Source organism: Esox lucius, chromosome 23 (genome assembly GCF_011004845.1).
Source record: "Esox lucius isolate fEsoLuc1 chromosome 23, fEsoLuc1.pri, whole genome shotgun sequence".
NCBI lineage: Eukaryota > Metazoa > Chordata > Actinopteri > Esociformes > Esocidae > Esox > Esox lucius.
Window position 1 is genome coordinate 21,844,276 of NC_047591.1, and position 18,037 is coordinate 21,862,312.

General features: G+C 46.1%; 1 protein-coding gene across 1 annotated transcript in view; it reads left to right on the forward strand.

Moving 5' to 3' along the window:
• LOC105024021 (fibrillin-2) overlaps positions 1–18,037 on the forward strand; it is a 79,664-nt gene that overhangs the window by 18,868 nt on the left and 42,759 nt on the right. The window contains exons 9-19 of the mRNA XM_034289946.1: positions 4,166–4,318; positions 5,699–6,058; positions 7,436–7,579; positions 8,828–8,947; positions 10,248–10,373; positions 12,019–12,141; positions 12,494–12,616; positions 13,479–13,631; positions 14,242–14,295; positions 14,399–14,524; positions 16,955–17,080. Coding sequence (XP_034145837.1) covers positions 4,166–4,318; positions 5,699–6,058; positions 7,436–7,579; positions 8,828–8,947; positions 10,248–10,373; positions 12,019–12,141; positions 12,494–12,616; positions 13,479–13,631; positions 14,242–14,295; positions 14,399–14,524; positions 16,955–17,080 — 1,608 coding nt within the window. The remainder of the gene's footprint in view (positions 1–4,165; positions 4,319–5,698; positions 6,059–7,435; positions 7,580–8,827; positions 8,948–10,247; positions 10,374–12,018; positions 12,142–12,493; positions 12,617–13,478; positions 13,632–14,241; positions 14,296–14,398; positions 14,525–16,954; positions 17,081–18,037) is intronic.

Genomic DNA, 18,037 nt, shown 5'->3' on the forward strand with positions numbered 1-18,037 from the left:
TGTTGAGTTTTAAACGCTTGCAGTATCAAGCAAACATTGTTTTGCTCACTGGGCTTTTCGGTTGACAATGTTTTTAAAAATCTGTGTCGAAACAGTCATCTGTACTTTAAGTTTATTTGCCAATTTCCCATCTGCATCTCATCCCATCTGTATGAATGGTTTATGTCCAGCGTACTGGGCTGGGAATGTGTGTTTTTCTGTATGTCAGATGTTTTTAGCAACAAGGTTATTTGGCTCTGAGAAGACTGAGTGAATGAGTGGAGAGTGTCTAGTGGTTTAACAGTGAATGAGTGGAGAGTGTCTGTAATCATATCTCCAAATATGTCTACTAGGCTGTGACCAAGTGATAGCAGCTTCCTCCCGTACTCCTCTCTCTCTCTCACTCTCTCTACTCTCTCTCTCTACACTCCCTCTCTCTCCCTCTACTCTCTCTCTCTTCTCTCTCCTACCACTACCCTATCTCTACCTGTCTGTCACTTTCCATCTGTGTCTGAATCTCTCCGTCTGCCTCTCTGTCCGTCTCTGCTCACTCTTCCTGTTTGCGGATGTTGGATTTGGTGTTCTCCCTGTGGAAAGGCCCTGTTGGGACCTAGTCCCAGTCATTCCATCATAAAGGCTGTATGTTATATGTTATCTATCCACTGGCCCGAGGCTGGCTCCTAGTTAACAGGGAAACACTGGTGAATGTACAATTGCACTTTAGAAACCAAAATGTACTCTTGACCAGTGACTCTTGGAGAAGCAATGTTGATTGGTCTTATCGGAATAATAATACAAAATAATCGAAAACAATCACAGGTATCGGCCCATCATGATTTCAAATGCGGTACGGTTGTGGAAATAACCCATATGTTTCTGGCCAGCCTGTAGCATGAACCAAATGGCCATCCCTAGAATGGGGAGGGACCGAACATCCCGGTCTTTCCACTTCTGGCTCAGACAGAAAGGTGCAGGTCACTGCCCTCGGGTTTCCTGTTAACAACTATTGTCATTGACCTCGTTATGCGAGATCCTGCTCCATAACCCACAGCCTGCCCCATAACCTCCTCATTCCATCAGCACCTCTGGTTTTTTTTTTTGTGTGTTACTGGGGCCTCCCGGGAGCCTTATAGTATGTCTCTCTCGCATGGTCACATGTTCTTGCGTTGTCTCTCTCTATTTATCTCTGCCTCTGGCTGTCTTTCACACTCTGTCTCTCTCTCTCTTTTCACTCAGTGACATTCTTTTTCTCTCTCTAACTCTCATCTGTGCTGGGTCTTAGCCAGTGACAAGACTTCCATTCAACTTGAATGACCCCCAGGGTGATCCAGGGTAGAAAACAACCCTAGGCCAGGCCCCCTTTTACATGAGAAGCATGCTCCAACAAGCAGAGAATGAATGTTGCTGTCCCTCACGAGAACGAGTGTGAGTGTGTGTGTGTCTGCACGCGTGTGTTTTTATTTATGTGTGTGTGTGTTGGGTAGAGATCACTCCATGTCAGCAACTTGGCCTTAACACTTACCACCTGCTTGACATTCCGCGGATGAAAAGTTGTGTGAGGAAAGGAAACAAAGATACTGTCCACTTCATCATGGGTGGTTGTTGTTGAGGTATGGTACCTTTACACTGAACTCCTTTGGCATATGTTCTCTTCTTGAGCGATTCATAGGAGTGAGTGCAATAATTTTCCAATTTTTTCCTACTCGCTCAATCAGAATTACTTTTGGCTGCTATTTCAAAATGTCTTAGTCTTGAACAATGGGCCTGGTGTTATTGGACAAGTCTTTTTGTATGTGCTCATAGTGTAAGAAGTAAATACATTAAAATATATATAATATTTAACTTACATGAATGTAACTGAAGTCACTGTGATAATAGTACGCCATTTTAGTATTTTTTTTTTTTAATTAAATAATAAATAATTCTACCTCTAACTTCTATCATATTCACATTCAGGGTGTCCAGCTACACTAGCCCTGTGGTCCAGAGATTTAGTACAATGTGAATAACTAAAAAGACATCAACGTTAAATGTAATATAATTAGCACCAAGTTGGGCGATTTCAAGCTTCAACATTACATTTCAATAGGTGTTTGAAGAGTTATTTGATCATAGCGAAGAAAGAAACTCAAGATAAAGTCCGGAAAAAAGGAGAAGAAATTATGCCAGGTTTATAAACTGCTGGAAGCCCCCTGTGGGCAAGATTGCCCCAAATTGCCCCCTTTTTCACATCCAGAGCACTGCTTGAGGCCATTCTGGTTTGGGAAGCTGCAGAACTGAAGGCATCCGAATCTCTGGCTGGCTGCCTCATCTGTTACTCCTCTGGTTCTCCAGGCCAACCTTTAGCAGGGAGCCGCTTCAGCCCCTAGATAACCAGCTGCAGAGATTAAGTACATGGCCCCGCTCTCCTCAAGCCCAAGCCCTTATCCCACTCTCCTTCAGCCCTCCAAACGACCGACCCAAGAACACCAAACAAACTCTGTTAGGTTGGATCAGGCATCGCAATCTCCTGGTGTGCTGCAGTGTTGTCTGCTATTTCTTAGCTGTGAATGTTTACCTGCAGGAAGTTTGGTGTGTTGAATTCTTAGCCAATTAATGCAAAGGACCTACAGGGAAACCTGGAGGGTAGCTGGGCTCTGGGGGGTGGTCCGTTGTGTTTTTGAGTGTTCTGGGTGGGGGTTGTAGGATTACATTGCCTTTTAAGACAACATTTTTGTTAAGAAATTACCTTGTGGATCAGGGAACTGATTGGGTGCAACAGTTTTAATAAATCTCTTGAAGCTTAAAACAATTGTGTTGTTCAGTTGTCCTTCATTTTTAAAGTTCATAAGTTGGTGTATATGCTAAGCTAATTGAACTTCCAATGTTAGCAAAGTTGTCGAGCAGGATAAAGCCATATTGTTCAAGAATTGACTTTTACCCCAGTCTTGTCTGCCTTTCCAGTTTTCTATTTCCCACGAGCATGTGAAGCCAACACTAAATCTACGCCTAGGGAATGTGTTGCAAATGAGAAAAATTGAAGGTTGAACATTTATTTGTCCGTCTCAACTTAGTGGTGAAAGGCCAAATCGTCCCTCCCAGTGGACGACCAAATGAGACGGACACCTCTGCTCTCAGCGCTACATTACTATAAGCCGGAGGCCTTTACATTGTCTCAACGTTACATTACTATAAGCCGGAGGCCTTTACATTGTCTCAACGTTACATTACTATAAGCCGGAGGCCTTTACATTGTCTCAACGTTACATTACTATAAGCCGGAGGCCTTTACATTGTCTCAACGTTACATTACTATAAGCCGGAGGCCTTTACATTGTCTCAACGTTACATTACTATAAGCCGGAGGCCTTTACATTGTCTCAACGACTGACACCTCTGCTCTCTCTTGAGGCCCGCAGGTCATAGGTTGAGACTAAGACTAAGCCTGCGTTCTAAATTACACCCTATTCCCCATGAGGTGAATTGCCCTACAGGGCTCTGGTCAAACCTAATGCACTCTATAGGGAGTAGTGGCATTTGGGACACGCCCTGGTTCTTCAGAAGTTCCCTGCTGCCCTATATCCAGCTGAGCCGGGCTACTGTCGGAAACCCAGCCCCCTCTCTCCATCTCACCACACTGTCGAAATATGCAGCCAGAAGACGTTTGTGTAAAAAAGAAAAAAGAGGGGGATTGCCAGCTTTCTCAGTTCGACCCACAAGCTAGTGTGTCTGTGTGTTTATGTGGACGTGTATTTATGGCACTTCTGCAAATATTAAAACACACTCAAACACGTCTCCATGTTGTTACCAAGTAAACACCGGTAAGAGCAGGAAGGGGCCGCCGGGAGAGCGACTGTTGTGTTTTCAGAAACCGGAGAAGCAGAAATGCCAAACGCTAAATGGGTTTACACTCAACTGACACTGACAGGTTTTCTGCCAGATGTGTGAAGTCGTCAACCACTGGGAATCCTGTGGAAACGAAGGCAAAGTGTTCACCTGTATTTTCACGGCAGAATCTGAAACGTTGCCATAAATTGCTGGATTAAATGAACTACTTGTTAGCTGTGAGAAATGTTGAGTTAAACATAGAAATGTTTAGTTAAATATTGGAAGCTTGGTCTGTCTGTCCTTGTCTTTTTGTGTTGCCACTATTGCCTGAAAGTGACTGTGTGTGATGATATGTGATTCCTTGTCCCCTCTCTCTCAGACCAGCGGCCAGGCTCGTGTTTCGGGGGCCTGCTGAATGGACGCTGTGCACAAGAGCTTCCCGGCCTTTTCAGTAAATCTGCGTGTTGCTGTGACAGCGGACGCTGCTGGGCACGAGGGGCACTGCCCGAAATGTGCCCTGTCCGAGGGTCTGGTGAGTCCAGATCGTGATTATACAGTCCTGATAAAACTGCCCTGACCCTGGTTAGGCTGTCCTGACGCTGGTTAGGCTGTCCTGACGCTGGTTTGGCTGTCCTGACGCTGGTTTGGCTGTCCTGACCCTGGTTAGGCAGTCCTGACCCTGGTTAGGCTGTCCTGACCCTGGTTAGGCTGTCCTGACCCTGGTTAGGCTGCCCTGACCCTGGTTAGGCTGTCCTGACCCTGGTAAGACAGTCCTGAACCTTTGGTTTCATACCAATGTTTCTGTACCACACTTTTGCAAGTTCTGCCTGTAAAAGCCCCCAAAACGCAAATGCTCACCAAGCATCGTGGAGAACCGCTGAATATACTGCCGAGCACAATTCAAAGCGCCTGTTAGGCGGTACCAGATAATACGGCGTTTCGGCAGGCAGAAAGAGAACAGTACCTGGGTTACGTCTTTTGCAGGTTGGAAAGTTCTTAAAGCCCCTAGCACCCACCCCAATTTCCTCTGGCTCCTTCCCCAGACGGGGCTGTCCACACAGGATGCCTGCTGTTACACCGCCCACTTCACTGGAACGTGTTGTCTCGCCTCAAGCCTTGGGATAGGATGACCATCTAGGGCGTTGGTTTTCAAGCTTCTCCTTGACCAGCAGTTTCCAACCATTTTCCCACCAGGGTCCCTGTTTTACTTTTAGATACATTTCACTCCAAGCAATAATTGTATTCGTTTCATGATGTCTGCTCTTGCTAGAAATGCTTTGCTAGAGGTAATGGTCGATTGTGTTGGCATGGCGGTCATGGCATACGTGCAAAATCTGTGGTGATGTAAGAAAACTCCCATAGATTATCTGCAGCGAAAGTGGAATGACAGCGTTTAACAACGTTTACTCACCACACATTAAGTTGTACACCCAAACACATCCTAAAATGCAGAATTCACAACTCACAACTCATCCGAGCGTCCCCTCAAAAAAAAAACCCAGCAGAAATTTTTGCGAAGAGGGCGAGATTCAAACCCAGGTTGCAGAGTGTGTGTGCGCCAGAAGCAGCGGCTTAGACTGCTGGACCGTCCTAGGACACGAGCTGTGTGTGAGCTCTCAAGGCTACCAGTGGAGGTTCTGCTTTGATGTCGAAGGGAGATTTATGTTTCAGAATTTTAAGTATACAGCTTAGTGTTCTTTGAAAGGATCTGTTTCAGCACAGTAGAGTTGAGTTCACCCTCTGTTCTGACTGCTGTCTAACACATTGATGTCTGACCTTTCAACTCTGTCTCCCCGTCATCCAGACAGTGCCGGGGGCTACGTCTCCTCGGATATGATGCAGTAGGTGCATGACCCTCTGTTTGACCTCTCCTTGCTGCTGTCTAACCATTGACCTTTGACTTATCACCCAGAGGAGTACCGCAGACTATGTGTGGAAGGAGTCCCTGTCCGGCCTTACCCAGGGTACGACCCGTCCAGGCCCAGCGGAGGGTACGACCCGTCCAGGCCCAGCGGAGGGTACGACCCATCCAGGCCCAGCGGAGGGTACGACCCGTCCAGGCCCAACGGAGGGTACGACCCGTCCAGGCCCAGCGGAGGGTACGACCCGTCCAGGCCCAGCGGAGGGTACGACCCGTCCAGGCCCAGCGGAGGGTACGACCCGTCCAGGCCCAACGGAGGGTACGACCCGTCCAGGCCCAACGGAGGGTACGACCCGTCCCTGAATGGCCAAGGGATTCCCAACGGGGACAGACACAGGCCGACCTTTGAAGGTACGAGAACCTCTACGCTCTCGTGGCTGCAGAACATAAGACATACATGTCCACAGTGTCTGTATTATATGGATGAATGGAGTGAGGGGATGAGAGATGGATGAAGAGAGGGAAGGAGGAGTAGATGGAGGAAGGGAAGGCTAGGGAGGGATGAAAGCGTGATTGGATGGAGGGATGAAAAGAGGGAGGGATGTAGGGGTGATTGGACAGAGGGGTGATTGGATGAAGGGATGTAGGGGTGGTTGGACAGAGGGATGTAGGGGTGATTGGACAGAGGGGATATTGGATGAAGGGATGTAGGGGTGGTTGGACAGAGGGGTGTAGGGGTGGTTGGACAGAGGGATGTAGGGGTGGTTGGACAGAGGGATGTAGGGGTGATTGGACAGAGGGATGTAGGGGTGATTGGACAGAGGGATGTAGGGGTGATTGGACGGAGGGATGTAGGGGTGGTTGGACAGAGGGGTGATTGGATGAAGGGATGTAGGGGTGGTTGGACAGAGGGATGTAGGGGTGATTGGACAGAGGGGATATTGGATGAAGGGATGTAGGGGTGGTTGGACAGAGGGATGTAGGGGTGGTTGGACAGAGGGATGTAGGGGTGGTTGGACAGAGGGATGTAGGGGTGATTGGACAGAGGGATGTAGGGGTGATTGGACAGAGGGATGTAGGGGTGATTGGACGGAGGGATGTAGGGGTGGTTGGACGGAGGGATGTAGGGGTGATTGGACGGAGGGATGTAGGGGTGGTTGGACAGAGGGATGTAGGGGTGGTTGGACAGAGGGATGTAGGGGTGATTGGACAGAGGGGATATTGGATGAAGGGATGTAGGGGTGGTTGGACAGAGGGATGTAGGGGTGGTTGGACAGAGGGATGTAGGGGTGGTTGGACAGAGGGATGTAGGGGTGGTTGGACAGAGGGATGTAGGGGTGATTGGACAGAGGGATGTAGGGGTGATTGGACAGAGGGATGTAGGGGTGATTGGACGGAGGGATGTAGGGGTGGTTGGACGGAGGGATGTAGGGGTGATTGGACGGAGGGATGTAGGGGTGGTTGGACAGAGGGATGTAGGGGTGGTTGGACAGAGGGATGTAGGGGTGGTTGGACAGAGGGATGTAGGGGTGGTTGGACAGAGGGATGTAGGGGTGGTTGGACAGAGGGATGTAGGGGTGATTGGACAGAGGGATGTAGGGGTGGTTGGACAGAGGGATGTAGGGGTGGTTGGACAGAGGGATGTAGGGGTGGTTGGACAGAGGGATGTAGGGGTGATTGGACAGAGGGATGTAGGGGTGATTGGACAGAGGGATGTAGGGGTGATTGGACGGAGGGATGAAAAGAGGGAGGGCTGGAGCTCATCCCGGCTGTGTTGGTGCCCGTCAGACACGGCCGCCCTCAACCAGACGGTGGATGTCTGCAGGCAGCTGCCCAACCTGTGTCTGCATGGACGCTGCATCCCCGCTGGATCCAGCTACCGCTGTCAGTGCAACGTCGGCTACGCCGTGGACGCCCGCAGAGAATGTTCCGGTACGCTAGAGTTGGCATGCAGCAGAGCGCTGGCGTTTTGGGATACGAGCACTGTGAAGTGTTCTCCATGGGTTGCCTGTTAAAGATGGAAATGAACTCAGCCTGTGTATCGCACCTCACCGTGGTTCAGCATTCTTGTGTAGGCAAATTCATCAAAATGTACATCTAAAATGTAAATCTAAATAAGTCTTCACAAAATGAAATACCAGACGTTCTTTAGCAGTCACCAATTCAACAAACGTATTACTTCGTTACTGTTTTTCTTAGGAGAGATAAACAAAATTGCATGAACGTCCTATCATCTCTCTTTGAATTTCCTCTGCCTATTTTACTGAAGAGTAAGATTCTACAAATGTATTGGGCTAAATAATTATTCACAAAAAGAAATACCAACAATCACCAAATATCAAATCAACAAACCTGTTTTCTTTTTCTATTAGGGTGTGCGTTTCTATTAGGGTGTGCGTTTCTATTAGGGTGTGCGTTTTTATTAGGGTGGGCGTTTTTATTAGGGTGTGCGTTTTTATTAGGGTGTGCGTTTTTATTAGGGTGTGCGTTTCTATTAGGGTGTGCGTTTCTATTAGGGTGTGCTTAATAGTGTTCTGGAGTGTTCTGTGAATGCGAAGCTAACAGCCGGAGGCTGGCGTGATCACGGGAATAATTTCCTTTATTTATTTATCAAATGTATCGTGTTTATCAAGCCACCGTTCTTTAGGCCTATGTATGGCTATTCATGGGGATATCCTTTGGTTGTCCCAAACTGGTCGATAATGTCTGTTGTTTTACATTGTACATCGTCAAAATATTTATTTAGTCATTTTCATTTTGTACATATGTCGGGCCTAATAAACAAATGAAAATACTATAGCCTGTGTTCTTAGAAATAGCCCTTCTATGTATCCGTATCATAAGACCTTCAAAACATACACATTCCTGTGTTAAAAAAAATTATAATCCATTAACCATTTAAAACAAACAAATTCTGTGATTTGTAATTTTTTTAGCCTTTTCTGTGTAGTTTGACAGCGACCGAGTTGATGAACTCTCTGGCTGGATGGTGATGCGCGGGCGAGAATGTGTATGCTAATAGGGCCAAATTCGTTATGATAATGACGAGAAACGGCGTTGGGCTCTGGCTGTTAATGTTGGTCTGAAAGGCACGATGGTCCTATAGTGTTGAAAGGCAGTAGACAAAGCCATGGACCCCCCCCACTGGCTGTCCTCTCAGAACGTCCGTTCTTTCCGCAGATGTGGACGAGTGCTCGTCGGACCCGTGCCCACATGGGGACTGTGTCAACACAGCCGGGTCCTTCTACTGCAAGTGCCACACGGGGTTTCTCCGAATCCCAGGGAAGCAGGCTTGCATTGGTTAGTTGTTTTTTAATTATTCAGTTTTAGTGAACTTCAGTCCGTATTCTACTTCATCAGAGCTGTGTCAATGAGTCTATATATCATTTGACAGAGCTGTGTCAATGAGTCTATATATCATTTGACAGAGCTGTGTCAATGAGTCTATATATCATTTGACAGAGCTGTGTCATTGAGTCTATATATCATTTGACAGAGCTGTGTCATTGAGTCTGTATATCATTTGACAGAGCTGTGTCGGTGAGTCTATATATCATTTGACAGAGCTGTGTCGGTGAGTCTATATATCATTTGACAGAGCTGTGTCAGTGAGTCTATATATCATTTGACAGAGATGTGTCAGTGAGTCTATATATCATTTGACAGAGCTGTGTCATTGAGTCTATATATCATTTGACAGAGCTGTGTCAGTGAGTCTATATATCATTTGACAGAGTTGTGTCAGTGAGTCTATATATCATTTGACAGAGCTGTGTCGGTGAGTCTATATATCATTTGACAGAGCTGTGTCAGTGAGTCTATATATCATTTGACAGAGTTGTGTCAGTGAGTCTATATATCATTTGACAGAGCTGTGTCAGTGAGTCTATATATCATTTGACAGAGCTGTGTCAGTGAGTCTATATATCATTTGACAGAGCTGTGTCAGTGAGTCTATATATCATTTGACAGAGCTGTGTCAGTGAGTCTATATATCATTTGACAGAGCTGTGTCTTCGAGGCTATATATAATTTGACAGAGCTGTGTCAGTGTGTCTATATATAATTTGATAGAGCTGAGTCAGTCTGTATATAACTCGACAGAGCTGCGTCAGTCTGTATATAACTCTACAGAGCTGCGTCAGTCTGTATTTAACTCGACAGAGCTGTGTCACTGAGTTTGTATATAGTAAGTTGTCTTCACAAACATTAGTAGTGGACTTCAATGGCTCAGTCAGACGGTGAAAACACCCTTTTGCTGCTACAGTGACCTGACTACCTAACTTTAACGTTTAAAAGACTGGTACAAGCAGTACAAGCAGACTGCAAGTGGTTTTGCTAAGCCATTTAACTGAGTGCCAGGTAGAGCACACAGAAGTAGAAGGACAACACCAATGTCATTCTATTTATTTTACTTCTATGGTAGACCTACCTCATTACTCACTCAGACACTGTTTGACTTTGACAAGGGACCAAGAAGAAGTCCAGGCAAGGGGCCAGGGGCCAGGAAACCATTGCAGGGGTGTTGATATCGGACTAGGCAAGCATTTCTCTATGGAGGTGGCTATGAAAATGATCCAGAATGTGATTTTCTCACCAGACATTGACGAGTGCCTGCACAATGGGCTGCTGTGTAAAAACGGCCGCTGTCTGAACACGGAAGGCACTTTCCAGTGCATCTGTAATGCAGGTTTTCAGCTCACGCCAGATGCCAGGAACTGTGTCGGTGAGATCTTTTGAAATATATATATTTTTCTTACATTTGCTTTAGCTCGCTTGCGTTGCCAGATGTGCCAGGGGTTTGTTTATTTATTTAACCGTTACTAAACCAGGTACCAAGTCGGTTCAGAATCCCATCCTGGCCAAAGGCAAAAAACAGCAGGATGGGTAGACAACACACAGAACCACATAAGTACTGTAAAAATATGAATACTCCCTTGGCAAAAATATTATACTCCCTCGGCATATTGAACAGCTGTTTTGAAATAAATTAACTTTACGTTGTATAAATATTATTTTCAGCTAGTTAATTAGCAATGTAGCTAATAAATACGACCCCCCTAATTATCGGCCCCACTCCCCAGTTATAGGACACATTACTATTTTGTTCAGTTACTTTATATATATCATGTTATTTTTGTTATAAAACACATCATGGTCTTTTCCAAAGAGTTTACTAGAAAGCTAGCTTACCTTGCTTGCCTTCCGGTAAAGAAAAAAAAGACTGGCCAACAGGATATTAAATTATGTGTTTTTTTTTTACCTTTGTACATTTCTATTAAACATTTTGGTGGTCTAGCTTCAAGGTTATAGTTAGGAGAAACATTTATCTTTTTTTCCCAGGGCATTTAAATGTTGAGCTTGAGATAATTTAGTCCTCCAACTGTTAGAAACAGCCAATTAGAGGGGCTGATCAATGTAAGGGAGTCAGGGGAATAAAAGCCAATTAGAACATTGCATAATATCAGCAGAGATAATAGAGGCAAGGCTGTCTTAGGAGAAAAGGGTCCAGATTATGAAACTCCTTTTACTAGCAGTCGCCAGTACAGGCTGAACAGAGGAACAGAGCCATGCTCTGAGAGAGATCACTGCAGGGGGAAGAAGCAGCGTAGCTGACAGGAGGAGTGGGCAGATCAGGTTAAAATGCACGTCCAGCCCTGACAAAGTGACAGTCGAATCTCCAGTCCTAGCTTTGTCAGGAATGAATAGATCGTCACATTTGGGTAGGGCAGCCGTCTGACCTTACACATTTTTATGGTGTCCCAGAACTGTTCTGGGACAGAAACACTGGCGGTACATGGTTGTTTGTAAAATCCAGACTTTGATTTTCTAATTCCCTGATTCCCATTATTTGAGATTGGATTCCATTGCATCAGTCAAGCTCAAGCAAGCCCTGATGATTCATGTCGATGTATCATTTAGAAGAGAGATGGGAAGACACTTCAAACCTAGTGTGACAACTCTCCATCACATTATAGATTATTGTTCCTTAGATTTTATACAACACCTTCACTATTTACTGTGTTATTAGTGTGTTAGCTTTCTGAACGCAAGCCACTAATGGCTGTGAACACCATTTTTTGGGCTGAACTTTCAGATGCTGAACTTAACTGTTAACCTCTGTGTCGTTGACAGAGTTGCTGTTCTCTTGTTCGCGCTCTCTGTGGCAACAGTCAGAGAAAGTCACTGTCATTTCAGCTTAATGAGTAGAAACATTGCACTAAATCATATGAATGATCAAATACTCACAGTCACATTCATTTATGTAGAGCATTAAATAATTGCATCGGTCTATTGATTGAATGTTTATCGGCATTACTGTCTATGTCCGAGCCTGTAGTAAAGGACCTTTAACCTTTCGACCTCCACAGACCACGACGAATGCGCCACCGCCAACATGTGCCTGAACGGCATGTGCATCAACGAGGACGGCAGCTTCAAGTGCGTCTGCAAACCCGGGTTCACCCTGGCCCCCACCGGCCGCTACTGCACAGGTGAGCCCGTCGGCGGACCCAACCCGGGGCGCGGTCCCGGGACCAGCTCGGCCTGGTGTTTCATGCTGGTGCCTGCGCGTTCCAGGGCTCCCGTCTGTGTTCCACTCGGAACGCCTCCCGAGGTGCGGTGGCTAACAGCTGCTAGCCACGCGACCGTATTCAGGAACGTCGCCCTGCGCCATAAGGGCACTCTCACTGTGACCCGTCTCTTCCTTTGTTCTTTTAATTTCAATTGATCTCTCTATTCATCTCTCTCTTTATTTCTCCTTCTGCCCCCCCCCCCTCCTCTGTGTTTCTCTTCCTCTCCCTTCCTCTCCCCTTCCCTCTCCCCCCTCCTGTGTCTGTCTGGTAGATGTTGATGAGTGTCTGACTCCGGGGATGTGTATGAACGGCCACTGCATCAACAGTGAGGGGTCCTTTAGGTGTGAGTGCCTGGCCGGGTTGGCGGTGGGTGTGGATGGACGCTTCTGTGCAGGTAAAGAGGACGGGGTGATTACACACACACACACACACAGTCATACACGGACGGACGCCTATTCCTGCTCACGTGCACGCAGGCAAAATCTGCCCCGGAGCCCATTCTTCCCTGCTTCCGAGGGAGACAGAGTCTGTTTTAGATTCTGGGGTCATGGAGTATTATTTAGCTTATTGCCAGATTTCCCCTCGGCCCCCCTCTCCTGCCTCCTAAAAGGGAGCCTACGCCCTACGTTGTGTAGTCATGTTAAAAGGGACCCTACATTGTCTAGTCATTTACAAAGGGACCCTACACTCTATACTACCTAGTCATTTACCAAGGGTCCCTACACTCTATATTACTTAGTCATTTACAAAGGGTCCCTATGCCCTACATTGTCAAGTTATTTAAAACGGGACCCTACAATTTAAATAGTGTAGTCTTCTAAAATGGGACCCAACACACTGTAGTAATTTTAAAAGTGCTTTGGGATTAATTCCAGATTCAGGCCTTATTGCTCATTGTGAGTCACAGCTAGCCACGTAATCTGTCTTTAGGGGTACATTTCAGGAAATATGATTTGTCCGTCTGCAGGAAATTACAGCAAAAGAGGAGCGAAAGAGAGACGCTGACATGGGCTACAGTTTGCTGACAAATAGCTGACTTTTCCAACTCCACACCTCATGTGGGTTATGAGTAAATAGCCAAAGTGACCGTCAACGCCAATATTTTCCCACGACTGATGATTCAGCACTCCCAAAATGGCCGTCAACGCCAGTGTTTTCCCATGACTGATGATTCAGCCCTCCAAGGGGTTTTTCCCGATCGTTTCTGTTGTTCAGCGATGTCATGTACAGGACCTGCGTGTGTTTCTCTCCTCCAGACACGCACATGCGCAGCACCTGCTACGGGGCCATAAAGAAGGGTTCGTGTGTGCGGCCCTTCCAGGGCGCCGTCACCAAATCGGAGTGCTGCTGTGCCAACACGGACTACGGCTTTGGGGAGCCCTGTTCATCCTGCCCGGCCAAGAACTCCGGTACACGACATGTTAAACGCCGTCTGAAGGTCTTCCCTTGAAGGTCATGATGTCAATAAAGAGTCTGCGTTGTGAACAGGCCAATTGATTCATTATCTCTGAATAATATCTGGTCGGAAACTGGCATGATTAGTCAAAAGACCCGTTGTGGAGAAAAGGATCAGAATTGTACTGTCTAAACACAGCTGTAGTCATGTTTGTGATTCTTTTTGTGTGTCCAATATGTGACGTGGACTCCAGTTAATTAAAATCATGTACAGTTTTGTCCGAAACCTGCTTCTCTATTTACCCCAAAACGTTTTGTAAACCTTCTAAACATTCTATTTTAGTCAGTGACCCAGGATCAGTTAGACAACACTTATTTAATCAAGTCCTACATTACTAGAAATACTAAAAGGGTTATTTTGTTCTCTCGGTGGGGGAACACTTAGAATAACCCTTTTTGGGTTAGTAGAACGCTCTGTCAAAAGAAACTTTTAGAATTTAGGAACCTTTCAGAAACGTCGAGAACTCCACCCTCAAATGTTCCTCAAAGGTTCCTCATAGAGCATTGTGCCTACAGCCCCAGCCAGAGCATTAAAAGTACTGACATTTTTGTCTTGTGTTTCAGCCGAGTTCCAGGCTCTGTGTGGGAGTGGAATAGGCTTCTCAGTGGACGGCACAGGTAACGCAAACGACGCAGCGCATAGTACGAAACCCCGGGATTTCAATCGTTGTGGCGTTAAACGACACTCCCTCCCATGTCCTTCTGGTTTTCCCCTGGACAGACATTAACGAGTGCGCCCTGGACCCTGATATCTGTTCCAACGGTGCGTGTGAGAACATGAGAGGTGGCTTCCGCTGTGCCTGTGACATTGGCTACGAGTCCGACGGCACCGGAAAGAACTGCGTGGGTGAGTGAGCGCCGGTCGGTTCTTCTGCGCCGTCCACCTAAACGGGGCGCGGAGAAACACACAAAGCCGTCTGTGTTTTCCCGATCTCGCTTTCCTCCCACTAATGACGGGTTCAAAGGTGGGCCGGCTAGGAACATTTCACCCACTGCTCCCTCTGTCTACTGTCTGAACTCTTGAAACATCCGCATAAGAGACCCATCTAAGACGGTTCCCTCGTTAGTACACACCGTTTGACTGGGGCCTGGGGTGTCCAAGGGGTTTCATATACTTGTGGTGTGAGATGACCTTACGTGGCGGAACCGTCTGTGCCACCTGATATCCATACAGAGTGCCCTCTGTTCTTCCACCGTGTTCAGTTGCACTACATTTCACATCAGACAAACTGCCTCTCGTGTGTTTTGAAATGACATCATGGTGTAGCTGGCAGAAAAGGGCAGACAGGAAGAGCGGACACTATGGAGGGCGCAGCGTGGCCAAAAGACCTGCGGACCGCAGGATAGAGGGATGGTGAGAGTGAAGACGGGAAGGAGAGAAGGGGGAACGGAGAAAGGACGAGACTTGGCTTCTGAAACAAGCTTTTCCACCAGTCACTGTAAACTCAGAAGATGTGGCCCTTCCAAGCAGAGTGAAAGAAAAGCTGAAGCACACGCAGTAGATGCTGTAAGAGGTCAGCGTAAGTCGACCAAAACAATGGAAATGCCATGACAACGCACGGGAAAAAGATTCCAGTTGACCTGAAAGGGACTTGGAAATGTTATTCAGCGAAGACAACCGATATATCCAAATCAGCCTTGGGAAACCACAGTGTGGCATTGTTAAGATAAATAAATGCTTGGATGTCACACAATCACTTGGAAGTAAAACATTTTGAACAATGTGATACAGTATTCCTAATGGTAGCTAAATAATCATGCGCCGTGCATCAGTACAGTCACAAGTACTTTTAAAGCTTAAATACCACATGGGGAACAAACTGTACACACTTTACATGATAATTTAACAGCACAGCAACAGGGCAGGGAACAAAACTTGCTCTAACTTTTTTTCTGCATAAATATATACAATTAATGGTTAGATGATGAATCACATGTTCCTCCTGACCATTATGATATATCCCATCTTGTCTTGGCCCCCGAAAGTAAATGACATATCACATCAGGGACAACAGGGACAAGTAAATTCTGGGAGTCTTTTCCAGACGTCGTTCCAAGTGGCAACCTATTTTCCACGAGTCCTGGTCTAAAGAAGTGCGCTACAGATGCATTGGGGTGCTGTTTGGAACACAGACGCTGCTGTTCCTGGTAGTCACGTCAGCTTGAGAGCCAAGACCCCTTTGCCCCTCCATATGTCCTGTGAAAGAGTTTTACAGGATATTATTTCCACAGTGCAATTATAGCCAGCTTCATAAGCTCTCCCACTTCCCTTTCTGTCTGACTCTGAGGCAGACTTGGGCCCCTGGCAGTCAGTGGGCCCCTTGGGTGAGGGGGGATATACAGCTAACCGGGGGCTCGTCAGGAATACATCACAGAGAACAAATTGGATCAGGTTATCTTCACGACCTTTCACTAGAGGAAATAACCGTGTTTATTCATGTTTATGGGTGCGTGAAATCTGTAGTGATCAGATAATGATTTGGGCGTGGTATACACTCTAGGATTATTCTCAAGTAAAGTACTGGGTGGCCATGCTTTCACTTCAGCCGTTTCCCATACACAATTTAAATAATCAGAATGTGTGTTTTCAGGCTGAGCCGTAAACAGAATCTGTTTCTTTATGCGTAGGGCTGGAACTAAAACCTGCACTAGAGTTGGAGAATAATCAGGAGTTTTTTATAAGGTATTGTTTAAAGTTGCAACGCTTTATTATTTTTAAGCGCCAGTCCTATTCGAAAATTAAAGGTTCACACAACTTCTGACGTAAAAATTTACCTTTGACTTGTGTGGTGAAGTGTATGAAATGTAGAAAGAAATAAGAAACACTTCAAAATATTTGTCTTGGGTCTGACGGGTTCAATAATGGAAAGGAAATGTTTATGATCCCAACTTTTCACTTTCTGAGTAATACACTCAAATATAATGTTTCAGTAGCTGAAATAAAAGCTCCCAGGGTATGTAGTTCTATCTTGTTAAGTCCAAACATTAGAGCCAAATTCATGTGTTTCAACTGAATGATGTCCTTATATCAACTATAACACAGTAATATCTTTGAAATAGTTGCGTGTTGCATTCATATTTTGTTCACTGTACATCCATCTACATTGCTCTGCATCGATTTCAAACACTGATAATCGCGTGTCACACTCGCTCGCCACAAATGATTCTGCTCAAGACATTGACAAATGGAAAGAGAGCATTTCCATTACCTTTTCTAGATGCTGGCAGTCAGCTGTCACCTTTGTTTTTATTGACTGTTTGCGTGTTTGTTTTCCAGACATCGACGAGTGCCTTGTCAACCGGCTCCTCTGTGACAATGGACTGTGCCGGAACATTCCCGGCAGCTACAGCTGCACCTGCCCCAAGGGCTACGTCTTCAGGCCGGACTCGGAGACGTGTGAAGGTGAACGACAGCAAAAGGGAGAGATCGACAGAAACTGAGAAAAAGAGATGCTGTGTTTATTTTTGTCAATATTGAGAATCTCTTCTTTAGCGATTTCCACTAGAATGTTCTGCTAAGTTGCTGTCTTGCCTAGGACTGGTTCTAGGCATAAGTAACATAAGCGATCGCTTAAGGCCCCAGACTGCTTGTGGGCCCCCGATTGGTAGGGGAGAGGGAGGCTCAGGGCCCCAAAAGGTCCTGCCCAACTAGTAAATAATATCGACAGTGCCTGGGGGTCCAGGTTCGGGGGCCACAGTTGGTCTCAGCTCTGCCTGGACTGGAAGGGGGGAGGACGGAAAGGGCAACCTTGTCACGTCATGCTGTTTGCGGTAGGTTAGGCACCTGTGACCTCACTTGCGGTTGTTGACTGGGGACTGCCTTCCTCTCAGCCTGCGTGTGCCCGCAGCAACTTCCTGGCAGACGAGGGTTGAATGAGCGTAGATGACTATGCTGAGAAATAAGCGGGTATGAATCATACCTGGTACAAAGAGGTCTTCTTTTGAAAAGGCTTCATCGCAGTAATGCTGCAATAAATACAAAATATTTTCAGATTTCTTATTTATATTACCAATGTCTTAGTGTTTTTCTTTTTATGGTTTGAAAGGCGATAGAGAATTCCATTAATGTTTTATCTCAGGACAGACTATTTTTTTTTGTTTATGAGTCTATTTCCTCCTTATCTTGTCAGATGAAACAGATATAAGGCCAGTACAGTTTTGGCATTTCAATCATTCTGGGATCATATGTGAACCAGATGTGTTTTTTTAAGTCCTATTCCACTGCTTTACTCTGAGTTATTCTGCTCTATTCACATTGTCTATTTACCCCACTCCATTCCCATTCCCGAACTACAGAATGTCTTAGACATTTCTACAGAAAATACTGCCAATAACCTGGTGGTTCCTTGTTTATATTTAA